The sequence below is a fragment of the Saccoglossus kowalevskii genome, chromosome 2 (assembly GCF_978046115.1).
Source record: "Saccoglossus kowalevskii chromosome 2, keSacKowa6.1, whole genome shotgun sequence".
Taxonomy (NCBI): Eukaryota; Metazoa; Hemichordata; class Enteropneusta; family Harrimaniidae; genus Saccoglossus; species Saccoglossus kowalevskii.
Genome location: NC_140642.1, coordinates 1,666,300 through 1,680,660, shown reverse-complemented (window position 1 = coordinate 1,680,660; position 14,361 = coordinate 1,666,300). Strand labels below are relative to the sequence as shown.

General features: G+C 30.2%; 1 protein-coding gene across 1 annotated transcript in view; it reads left to right on the top strand.

The window, feature by feature from the left end:
* Positions 1-14,361, top strand: part of LOC144364068 (uncharacterized) — a 100,018-nt gene that overhangs the window by 77,441 nt on the left and 8,216 nt on the right. The window contains exons 22-23 of the mRNA XM_085496169.1: positions 69-135; positions 10,986-11,081. Of these exons, the coding sequence (XP_085352295.1) occupies positions 69-135; positions 10,986-11,081 (163 nt within the window). The remainder of the gene's footprint in view (positions 1-68; positions 136-10,985; positions 11,082-14,361) is intronic.

Sequence of the window (14,361 nt, the reverse complement as noted above, 5' to 3'; positions counted from 1 at the left end):
ACCCATAAGTAGTACTGTTTTTCAAGTACATACTACCCCTCATAACAATATATGTTATTAACTTTCAGGAGTGTGATCAATCAATTAGTTGACAAATTTGATATTCTGGATATTAAGATGATACAAAACTTTCAGGTAAATGGCTTTATGTGTATTGTTCTAAAGGCTAGATGTTTGTGTTTCTGTATTTGACTGTTACAGTAATTATTAGCTCCACTGTCGGTTGCTTTGATATAATACATATCAGTACCTCAGATGGATCTCTCTTAGATTTGTACATTTCGTGATGATATCTTCAATTATTTAATTTTGATAAATATTTTTGGTAAAAAGTGATATTTTTGACTTTTTGTTGAAAACCACAAGGCCAATTGCATTTATATTGTACATATAAGTACTACAGGTGGACCTCTCTCAGATTTGTTCATTTCATTGGTGATTTCTTTAATTGAAATGTGCATGTGCATGATGAATATTTTTGTCATTTTTGGTGAAAAATGATATTTTTGACTTCTTGTTAAAAATCGCAAGACGAATTGATTCGATATTATACATACAGGTACTGGTAAAACTCACACAGATTAATTCATTTTATGATGATTACTTCATTTCTTTAATTGAAATGTGCACTGCTAACAGCGGAGTTATCTCAGCCGAGAGGCTGCTTGTATTTTTGTAATTTGTTGATAATCTTCGTTCGAAAATAATTATAATCTCCATCCATCCGTCTGTTTGTTCGTCAGAAGTAGTATTCTAGAATCCTCTTGAATGAATTTATTCATTCTTTGCATGTGCCAAGTACTTTATGTGGGATATAGTGGCTTATCGATTCAATTCAAGATGGCCAACTTGCAGTCATTTTGTTTTTTGAAAATGTGGTATCTCAACATGTCAGTTTTCATTCTAACATGTTAGGATATTGTACATGTCCATGACAATTTGCTTTACATTCGGATCAAAGATTGCTGACTGTTGGCTATTATGTTTTTTGGCCATATAACTATATCTGTAAGAGTTATGGACCATTTTCTTTCTTATCATGCACCTTGTATTGCCCGGCTTTGTAATGCTATGAGAAGTGCGCCCTCACATCAGGGCCATAATTTCCTGTGTCACACCTGGTCCATTGCGCTAAGCTTTCATCATTCAAAACAAAACGCATCATTCTAAATTAAGAATTGTGTTTAAGGTCACGCTGTGGTATAATTGTGTAAGTGTGGTATCATTGCTATACCTTATACATCTATAAGGTATAGCATAAAACTTTAATGGACTAGATACGGCTTTTGCCACATATCCTCGGGCCGCAAAATGCATATCCAGTCCATCAAGAATAATATATTTGGCACATACATCATACATGTTGAAATACATGTCCATATCAGTTTGTTTCATAATCACATTAATTTGGTACATACATTATACATGTTGAAATACATGTCCATGTCCATATCAGTTTGTTTCATAATCACATTAATTTGGTACATACATTATACATGTTGAGATACTTGTCCATATCAGTTTGTTTCATAATCACATTAATTTGGTACATACATCATACATGTTGAAATACATGTCCATATCAGTTTGTTTCATAATCACATTAATTTGGTACATACATTATACATGTTGAAATACATGTCCATGTCCATATCAGTTTGTTTCATAATCACATTAATTTGGTACATACATTATACATGTTGAAATACATGTCCATGTCCATATCAGTTTGTTTCATAATCACATTAATTTGGTACATACATTATACATGTTGAAATACATGTCCATGTCCATATCAGTTTGTTTCATAATCACATTAATTTGGTACATACATTATACATGTTGAAATACATGTCCATGTCCATATCAGTTTGTTTCATAATCACATTAATTTGGTACATACATTATACATGTTGAAATACATGTCCATGTCCATGTCAGTTTGTTTCATAATCACATTAATTTGGTACATACATTATACATGTTGAAATACATGTCCATGTCCATATCAGTTTGTTTCATAATCACATTAATTTGGTACATACATTATACATGTTGAAATACATGTCCATGTCCATATCAGTTTGTTTCATAATCACATTAATTTGGTACATACATTATACATGTTGAAATACATGTCCATGTCCATATCAGTTTGTTTCATAATCACATTAATTTGGTACATACATCATACATGTTGAAATACATGTCCATGTCCATATCAGTTTGTTTCATAATCACATTAATTTGGTACATACATTATACATGTTGAAATACATGTCCATGTCCATATCAGTTTGTTTCATAATCACATTAATTTGGTACATACATTATACATGTTGAAATACATGTCCATGTCCATATCAGTTTGTTTCATAATCACATTAATTTGGTACATACATTATACATGTTGAAATACATGTCCATATCAGTTTGTTTCATAATCACATTAATTTGGTACATACATTATACATGTTGAAATACATGTCCATATCAGTTTGTTTCATAATCATATTAATTTGGTACATACATTATACATGTTGAAATACATGTCCATGTCCATATCAGTTTGTTTCATAATCACATTAATTTGGTACATACATTATACATGTTGAAATACATGTCCATATCAGTTTGTTTCATAATCACATTAATTTGGTACATACATTATACATGTTGAAATACATGTCCATGTCCATATCAGTTTGTTTCATAATCACATTAATTTGGTACATACATTATACATGTTGAAATACATGTCCATGTCCATATCAGTTTGTTTCATAATCACATTAATTTGGTACATACATTATACATGTTGAAATACAAGTCCATGTCCATATCAGTTTGTTTCATAATCACATTAATTTGGTACATACATTATACATGTTGAAATACATGTCCATGTCCATATCAGTTTGTTTCATAATCACATTAATTTGGTACATACATTATACATGTTGAAATACATGTCCATGTCCATATCAGTTTGTTTCATAATCACATTAATTTGGTACATACATTATACATGTTGAAATACATGTCCATATCAGTTTGTTTCATAATCACATTAATTTGGTACATACATTATACATGTTGAAATACATGTCCATATCAGTTTGTTTCATAATCATATTAATTTGGTACATACATTATACATGTTGAAATACATGTCCATATCAGTTTGTTTCATAATCATATTAATTTGGTACATACATTATACATGTTGAAATACATGTCCATGTCCATATCAGTTTGTTTCATAATCACATTAATTTGGTACATACATTATACATGTTGAAATACATGTCCATGTCCATGTCAGTTTGTTTCATAATCACATTAATTTGGTACATACATTATACATGTTGAAATACATGTCCATGTCCATGTCAGTTTGTTTCATAATCACATTAATTTGGTACATACATTATACATGTTGAAATACATGTCCATGTCCATATCAGTTTGTTTCATAATCACATTAATTTGGTACATACATTATACATGTTGAGATACATGTCCATGTCCATATCAGTTTGTTTCATAATCACATTAATTTGGTACATACATTATACATGTTGAAATACATGTCCATGTCCATATCAGTTTGTTTCATAATCACATTAATTTGGTACATACATTATACATGTTGAAATACATGTCCATGTCCATGTCAGTTTGTTTCATAATCACATTAATTTGGTACATACATTATACATGTTGAAATACATGTCCATGTCCATATCAGTTTGTTTCATAATCACATTAATTTGGTACATACATTATACATGTTGAAATACATGTCCATGTCCATATCAGTTTGTTTCATAATCACATTAATTTGGTACATACATTATACATGTTGAAATACATGTCCATGTCCATATCAGTTTGTTTCATAATCACATTAATTTGGTACATACATTATACATGTTGAGATACATGTCCATGTCCATATCAGTTTGTTTCATAATCACATTAATTTGGTACATACATTATACATGTTGAAATACATGTCCATGTCCATATCAGTTTGTTTCATAATCACATTAATTTGGTACATACATTATACATGTTGAAATACAAGTCCATGTCCATATCAGTTTGTTTCATAATCACATTAATTTGGTACATACATTATACATGTTGAAATACATGTCCATGTCCATATCAGTTTGTTTCATAATCACATTAATTTGGTACATACATTATACATGTTGAAATACATGTCCATGTCCATATCAGTTTGTTTCATAATCACATTAATTTGGTACATACATTATACATGTTGAAATACATGTCCATGTCCATATCAGTTTGTTTCATAATCACATTAATTTGGTACATACATTATACATGTTGAAATACATGTCCATATCAGTTTGTTTCATAATCACATTAATTTGGTACATACATTATACATGTTGAAATACATGTCCATATCAGTTTGTTTCATAATCATATTAATTTGGTACATACATTATACATGTTGAAATACATGTCCATGTCCATATCAGTTTGTTTCATAATCACATTAATTTGGTACATACATTATACATGTTGAAATACATGTCCATATCAGTTTGTTTCATAATCACATTAATTTGGTACATACATTATACATGTTGAAATACATGTCCATGTCCATATCAGTTTGTTTCATAATCACATTAATTTGGTACATACATTATACATGTTGAAATACATGTCCATGTCCATATCAGTTTGTTTCATAATCACATTAATTTGGTACATACATTATACATGTTGAAATACAAGTCCATGTCCATATCAGTTTGTTTCATAATCACATTAATTTGGTACATACATTATACATGTTGAAATACATGTCCATGTCCATATCAGTTTGTTTCATAATCACATTAATTTGGTACATACATTATACATGTTGAAATACATGTCCATGTCCATATCAGTTTGTTTCATAATCACATTAATTTGGTACATACATTATACATGTTGAAATACATGTCCATATCAGTTTGTTTCATAATCACATTAATTTGGTACATACATTATACATGTTGAAATACATGTCCATATCAGTTTGTTTCATAATCATATTAATTTGGTACATACATTATACATGTTGAAATACATGTCCATGTCCATATCAGTTTGTTTCATAATCACATTAATTTGGTACATACATTATACATGTTGAAATACAAGTCCATGTCCATATCAGTTTGTTTCATAATCACATTAATTTGGTACATACATTATACATGTTGAAATACATGTCCATGTCCATATCAGTTTGTTTCATAATCACATTAATTTGGTACATACATTATACATGTTGAAATACAAGTCCATGTCCATATCAGTTTGTTTCATAATCACATTAATTTGGTACATACATTATACATGTTGAAATACATGTCCATGTCCATATCAGTTTGTTTCATAATCACATTAATTTGGTACATACATTATACATGTTGAAATACATGTCCATGTCCATATCAGTTTGTTTCATAATCACATTAATTTGGTACATACATTATACATGTTGAAATACATGTCCATGTCCATATCAGTTTGTTTCATAATCACATTAATTTGGTACATACATTATACATGTTGAGATACATGTCCATGTCCATATCAGTTTGTTTCATAATCACATTAATTTGGTACATACATTATACATGTTGAAATACATGTCCATGTCCATATCAGTTTGTTTCATAATCACATTAATTTGGTACATACATTATACATGTTGAAATACATGTCCATGTCCATATCAGTTTGTTTCATAATCACATTAATTTGGTACATACATTATACATGTTGAAATACATGTCCATGTCCATATCAGTTTGTTTCATAATCACATTAATTTGGTACATACATTATACATGTTGAAATACATGTCCATGTCCATATCAGTTTGTTTCATAATCACATTAATTTGGTACATACATCATACATGTTGAAATACATGTCCATATCAGTTTGTTTCATAATCACATTAATTTGGTACATACATTATACATGTTGAAATACATGTCCATGTCCATATCAGTTTGTTTCATAATCACATTAATTTGGTACATACATTATACATGTTGAAATACATGTCCATGTCCATATCAGTTTGTTTCATAATCACATTAATTTGGTACATACATTATACATGTTGAAATACATGTCCATGTCCATATCAGTTTGTTTCATAATCACATTAATTTGGTACATACATTATACATGTTGAAATACATGTCCATGTCCATATCAGTTTGTTTCATAATCACATTAATTTGGTACATACATTATACATGTTGAAATACATGTCCATGTCCATATCAGTTTGTTTCATAATCACATTAATTTGGTACATACATTATACATGTTGAAATACATGTCCATGTCCATATCAGTTTGTTTCATAATCACATTAATTTGGTACATACATTATACATGTTGAGATACATGTCCATGTCCATATCAGTTTGTTTCATAATCACATTAATTTGGTACATACATTATACATGTTGAGATACATGTCCATGTCCATATCAGTTTGTTTCATAATCACATTAATTTGGTACATACATTATACATGTTGAGATACATGTCCATGTCCATATCAGTTTGTTTCATAATCACATTAATTTGGTACATACATTATACATGTTGAAATACAAGTCCATGTCCATATCAGTTTGTTTCATAATCACATTAATTTGGTACATACATTATACATGTTGAAATACATGTCCATGTCCATGTCAGTTTGTTTCATAATCACATTAATTTGGTACATACATTATACATGTTGAAATACATGTCCATGTCCATATCAGTTTGTTTCATAATCACATTAATTTGGTACATACATTATACATGTTGAAATACAAGTCCATGTCCATATCAGTTTGTTTCATAATCACATTAATTTGGTACATACATTATACATGTTGAAATACATGTCCATGTCCATATCAGTTTGTTTCATAATCACATTAATTTGGTACATACATTATACATGTTGAAATATATGTCCATGTCCATATCAGTTTGTTTCATAATCACATTAATTTGGTACATACATTATACATGTTGAAATATATGTCCATGTCCATATCAGTTTGTTTCATAATCACATTAATTTGGTACATACATTATACATGTTGAAATACATGTCCATGTCCATATCAGTTTGTTTCATAATCACATTAATTTGGTACATACATTATACATGTTGAAATACATGTCCATGTCCATATCAGTTTGTTTCATAATCACATTAATTTGGTACATACATTATACATGTTGAAATACATGTCCATGTCCATATCAGTTTGTTTCATAATCACATTAATTTGGTACATACATTATACATGTTGAAATACATGTCCATGTCCATATCAGTTTGTTTCATAATCACATTAATTTGGTACATACATTATACATGTTGAAATACATGTCCATGTCCATATCAGTTTGTTTCATAATCACATTAATTTGGTACATACATTATACATGTTGAAATACATGTCCATGTCCATATCAGTTTGTTTCATAATCACATTAATTTGGTACATACATTATACATGTTGAGATACATGTCCATGTCCATATCAGTTTGTTTCATAATCACATTAATTTGGTACATACATTATACATGTTGAAATACATGTCCATGTCCATATCAGTTTGTTTCATAATCACATTAATTTGGTACATACATTATACATGTTGAGATACATGTCCATGTCCATATCAGTTTGTTTCATAATCACATTAATTTGGTACATACATTATACATGTTGAGATACATGTCCATGTCCATATCAGTTTGTTTCATAATCACATTAATTTGGTACATACATTATACATGTTGAGATACATGTCCATGTCCATATCAGTTTGTTTCATAATCACATTAATTTGGTACATACATTATACATGTTGAGATACATGTCCATGTCCATATCAGTTTGTTTCATAATCACATTAATTTGGTACATACATTATACATGTTGAGATACATGTCCATGTCCATATCAGTTTGTTTCATAATCACATTAATTTGGTACATACATTATACATGTTGAAATACATGTCCATATCAGTTTGTTTCATAATCACATTAATTTGGTACATACATTATACATGTTGAGATACATGTCCATGTCCATATCAGTTTGTTTCATAATCACATTAATTTGGTACATACATTATACATGTTGAGATACATGTCCATGTCCATATCAGTTTGTTTCATAATCACATTAATTTGGTACATACATTATACATGTTGAGATACATGTCCATGTCCATATCAGTTTGTTTCATAATCACATTAATTTGGTACATACATTATACATGTTGAGATACATGTCCATGTCCATATCAGTTTGTTTCATAATCATATTAATTTGGTACATACATTATACATGTTGAAATACATGTCCATGTCCATATCAGTTTGTTTCATAATCACATTAATTTGGTACATACATTATACATGTTGAGATACATGTCCATGTCCATATCAGTTTGTTTCATAATCACATTAATTTGGTACATACATTATACATGTTGAGATACATGTCCATGTCCATATCAGTTTGTTTCATAATCACATTAATTTGGTACATACATTATACATGTTGAAATACATGTCCATATCAGTTTGTTTCATAATCACATTAATTTGGTACATACATTATACATGTTGAGATACATGTCCATGTCCATATCAGTTTGTTTCATAATCACATTAATTTGGTACATACATTATACATGTTGAGATACATGTCCATGTCCATATCAGTTTGTTTCATAATCACATTAATTTGGTACATACATTATACATGTTGAGATACATGTCCATGTCCATATCAGTTTGTTTCATAATCACATTAATTTGGTACATACATTATACATGTTGAGATACATGTCCATGTCCATATCAGTTTGTTTCATAATCATATTAATTTGGTACATACATTATACATGTTGAAATACATGTCCATGTCCATATCAGTTTGTTTCATAATCACATTAATTTGGTACATACATTATACATGTTGAGATACATGTCCATGTCCATATCAGTTTGTTTCATAATCACATTAATTTGGTACATACATTATACATGTTGAGATACATGTCCATGTCCATATCAGTTTGTTTCATAATCACATTAATTTGGTACATACATTATACATGTTGAGATACATGTCCATGTCCATATCAGTTTGTTTCATAATCATATTAATTTGGTACATACATTATACATGTTGAAATACATGTCCATGTCCATATCAGTTTGTTTCATAATCACATTAATTTGGTACATACATTATACATGTTGAAATACATGTCCATGTCCATATCAGTTTGTTTCATAATCACATTAATTTGGTACATACATTATACATGTTGAGATACTTGTCTGAAAGGATTTGTTCCAAGATCAGATCTAAAATGGCAGACTGGGAGCTGTATTGTTTTTTTGAGAATCATTATTGGCAGCCATACTACTACATCTCTTTCACTTATATACCATTTTAATTAGCACATATCACAAATAGATACATGTGGAGAAACATGTATAAACAATTCTCAGTACCTCAAATACAGCAGGTGAGATTCGGCAGTAACCCCATGACTTTTCAAACTTCTGGGGTTGACACCTTTTGTGTTCTACAGTACAAAACACACATAGTGCACAATGTTTTGTGCAGAATTGCACATGAAATTGCAAGGAACCGACAGTTCTGCCATTGGAGAAGTAGTGTCTGCCATTCGGTGTGTTGTGTATTTTCACTGAATAAATTTATACAAATGCAGTTTTCAGCATCTCTTTTTTGTTAAATTTGTCATTGCTTTTCAACTTATGCTGTCTATTTTTTACATGTCACTGGAGATGTATGCAATATATTGAATCTAAAAACATATTATTAATGTTAAGAATGTAATTACTACTACTCTCGTTTGACTGAAATTCCGAAATGTGAACTGTGTCCTCTTATAAACTGTTATTTTTACTGAAAAATATATTTTTATTCAGTATACTGTTTTATAACGTGTCAGATATGGGACCAAGTTCAAATAATTCCCATTTATTTTTCTGTTCACTTAATATGTGACTTTTATCATGTCTTACGACTATGGTAAGCCTATGTTTCATGTGTTTTTGCACTAAACCAAGTAGGACTCTACCTTATAATATAGTAAGCTTAACATTTGCATGTACTCAAATATTTTAACATATTTTTAACAACCATTAGCAAGTTGATACCTGATAAAACACGCCCAGTAGAATGTCAATCAGTTCTTCGATTGTGTTCAGCAAATGTCTATTACATCAAACTTTTCCCATGATGCAACACACAAGACACAGTGAAAACGTTTCAAAGACATGCGCATTTGTATTCAAGGTCCTGAGAATTGGTATAGTTTGTACAATTGTCAAAATACAAATGGAGACTCTCTACACAACTGACATTCACAGTCTGGTGAATTTCTGGTGTCTGTAGTAAATTGTTATGTTCAAATATTATGTAAACAATGTATTTTACATGTGATGTGTTTATTGCATGGGACTCTCATCAAACACAATGCGAAGAAATGACTGTCACTTTATGACTTTATGTAAAAAACATCAGGTCAATATTAGTTGGCCATTCATGTCATTATGTTAGTGTTAGTTCTACTTGTTTGTTTTCATACACTGTAATTCAGATGATATTTCTACTCACAGGTAAGAGAGGGCAGTATAATAGTAACTTATGATATTTCTACTCACAGGTAAGAGAGGGCAGTATAATAGTAACTTATGATATTTCTACTCACAGGTAAGAGAGGGCAGTATAATAGTAACTTATGATATTTCTACTCACAGGTAAGAGAGGGCAGTATAATAGTAACTTATGATATTTCTACTCACAGGTAAGAGAGGGCAGTATAATAGTAACTTATGATATTTCTACTCACAGGTAAGAGAGGGCAGTATAATAGTAACTTATGAATTGGTGATGATAGATGGTGCTGATGTTTCTCTTGTTGACATGGCCCAGTTAATGGAAAGTGAGGTAAGATGCAAATTGGTCATCAGTTAATTAGCTCCGCTGTTGACTTTGTCGAGCGAAGCTTATCATATGAGTGATTGTCCGTCGGCGTCGTCCGTGTCAATGTTTTACTTTTTCGACTTCTTCTTGAAAACTACAAGCCTGGATGCTTTGATACTTGGTGTATATGTACCTTCGGTAGACTACTCTTAGGTTTGTTCATTTCATGATGATGTCTTCAATTCTCAATATTTTTTGTTATTTTTTGTCATTTTTGGTAAAAACTGATGTTTTTGACTTTTTGATAAAAATCGCAAGTCGAATTGATTCGATATTATACATGCAGGTACAGGTAAAACTCACACAGATTAATTCATTTTATGATGATTACTTCATTTCTTTAATTGAAAGTCCAATTACTTTGATAATATATATATAGGTGTTACATGTGGTCCTCTCTCAGATTTGTTCACTTCATGATGATATCTTCAATTCACTAATTTTGATGAATGTCTTTGTCATTTTTGGTAAAAAGTGATATTTTCGACTTCTTGTAGAAAACCACAAGTCCAATTGCTTTGATATTACATATATAGGTACTACTTGTGGACCTCTCTCAGATTTGTTCATTTTGTAATGATATCTTCAATTATCTAATTTTGATGAATATTTTTGTCTTTTTTTGGTGAAAATTGATATTTTTGAATTATTCGAATTCTTGTTAAAAACAGCATGTCCAATTGCATTGATACTATACATATTGTTCATTTTCTAATGATATCTTCAGTTCTTTAATTGCTAATGTGCATTGCTAACAGCGGAGCTATCTCAGTCGACTGGCTACTTGTTATCTTGCCCATTGAAGTTAAAAAGAAAAAGGTATATTAGGATAAAATGTCATTTTCATAGTTAATGTGTACATGAAAACTTGAGTAATTCTCAAACTTTGTCGCTTTATTCATTAGTATAAAATCTTCCCAGAGTTAGAACAAGAGATGTCCTTGTGAGAAAATTGTGAAAGTAGTAGTCGAAATTGGATTTGTTTCTACTTGACTGACAACATATATAATCACGACGATTATGACTGTACATGGTTAAGTGAGCACTCCAAAAAACAACATGATAATACAGTGTTTGTAGGCTTATCATCTATATTCAACAACATAGATTCATCAGTAAATGTACTGTGAACACAATGACAAGAGCGAAAAGGTGATGGATGGAAGTCAGAAGGAATGAAAGCTTTGCTTATAATAAGGAGCTAGATCAATTTTGTGCAGACATAGAAATAGAGAAAACAATCAAACAACACAAAAATCCAAACCATATGAAAAAGTGTCAATCGACAAATGTTTTCCCAGGAAATTGTTTTAAAGGATTCAACGCAAAGAAAGAGGCTGAACATTACATGCAAATGTACGGTAGTCAAGTTAGTGTTAATAACAACAACACGGTTGGGGAACCATAGAGATTTAGGAAGGTTGAAACAAAACTAAAGAGGGTGTTTGTGAAAATAGAGATTTAGAAAGGTTGAAACAAAACTAAAGAAGGTGTTTGTGAAAATAGAGATTTAGGAAAGTTGAAAGAAAACTAAAGAGGGTGTTATTAAAAATAGAGATTTGGAAAGGTTGAAACAAAACTAAAGAAGGTGTTTGTGAAAATAGAGATTTAGGAAGGTTGAAACAAAACTGAAGAGGGTGTTAGAGAAATTAGAGATTTAGGAAGGTTGAAACAACACTAAAGAGTGTGTTAGTGAAAATAGAGATTTAGGAAGGTTGAAACAAAACTTAAGAGGGTATTAGTGAAAATAGAGATTTAGGAAGGTTGAAACAAAACTTAAGAGGGTATTAGTGAAAATAGAGATTTAGGAAGGTTGAAACAACACTAAAGAGTGTGTTAGTGAAAATAGAGATTTAGAAAGGTTGAAAGAAAACTAAAGAGGGTGTTATTAAAAATAGAGATTTAGGAAGGTTGAAACAAAACTAAAGAGGGTGTTAGTGAAAATAGAGATTTAGAAAGGTTGAAAGAAAACTAAAGAGGGTGTTATTAAAAATAGAGATTTGGAAAGGTTGAAACAAAACTAAAGAAGGTGTTTGTGAAAATAGAGATTTGGAAAGGTTGAAACAAAACTAAAGAAGGTGTTTGTGAAAATAGAGATTTAGAAAGGTTGAAACAAAACTAAAGAAGGTGTTTGTGAAAATAGAGATTTAGGAAGGTTGAAACAAAACTGAAGAGGGTGTTAGTGAAAATAGAGATTTAGAAAGGTTGAAACAAAACTAAAGAAGGTGTTTGTGAAAATAGAGATTTAGGAAGGTTGAAAGAAAACTAAAGAGGGTGTTATTAAAAATAGAGATTTAGGAAGGTTGAAACAACACTAAAGAGGGTGTTTGTGAAAATAGAGATTTAGGAAGGTTGAAACAAAACTGAAGAGGGTGTTAGTGAAATTAGAGATTTAGGAAGGTTGAAACAAAACTGAAGAGGGTGTTAGTGAAAATAGAGATTTAGGAAGGTTGAAACAACACTAAAGAGGGTGTTTGTGAAATTAGAGATTTAGGAAGGTTGAAACAACACTAAAGAGGGTGTTCGCGAAAATAGAGATTTAGAAAGGTTGAAACAAAACTAAAGAGGGTGTTAGTGAAATTAGAGATTTAGGAAGGTTGAAACAACACTAAAGAGGGTGTTCGTGAAAATAGAGATTTAGAAAGGTTGAAACAAAACTAAAGAGGGTGTTTGTGAAAATAGAGATTTAGAAAGGTTGAAAGAAAACTAAAGAGGGTGTTATTAAAAATAGAGATTTGGAAAGGTTGAAACAAAACTAAAGAAGGTGTTTGTGAAAATAGAGATTTGGAAAGGTTGAAACAAAACTAAAGAGGGTGTTTGTGAAAATAGAGATTTAGAAAGGTTGAAAGAAAACTAAAGAGGGTGTTTGTGAAAATAGAGATTTAGGAAGGTTGAAACAAAACTGAAGAGGGTGTTAGTGAAATTAGAGATTTAGGAAGGTTGAAACAACACTAAAGAGGGTGTTCGTGAAAATAGAGATTTAGAAAGGTTGAAACAAAACTAAAGAGGGTGTTTGTGAAAATAGAGATTTAGGAAGGTTGAAACAAAACTAAAGAGGGTGTTTGTGAAAATAGAGATTTAGAAAGGTTGAAACAAAACTTAAGAGGGTATTAGTGAAAATAGAGATTTAGAAAGGTTGAAACAAAACTTAAGAGGGTATTAGTGAAAATAGAGATTTAGGAAGGTTGAAACAACACTAAAGAGGGTGTTAGTGAAAATAGAGATTTGGAAAGGTTGAAACAAA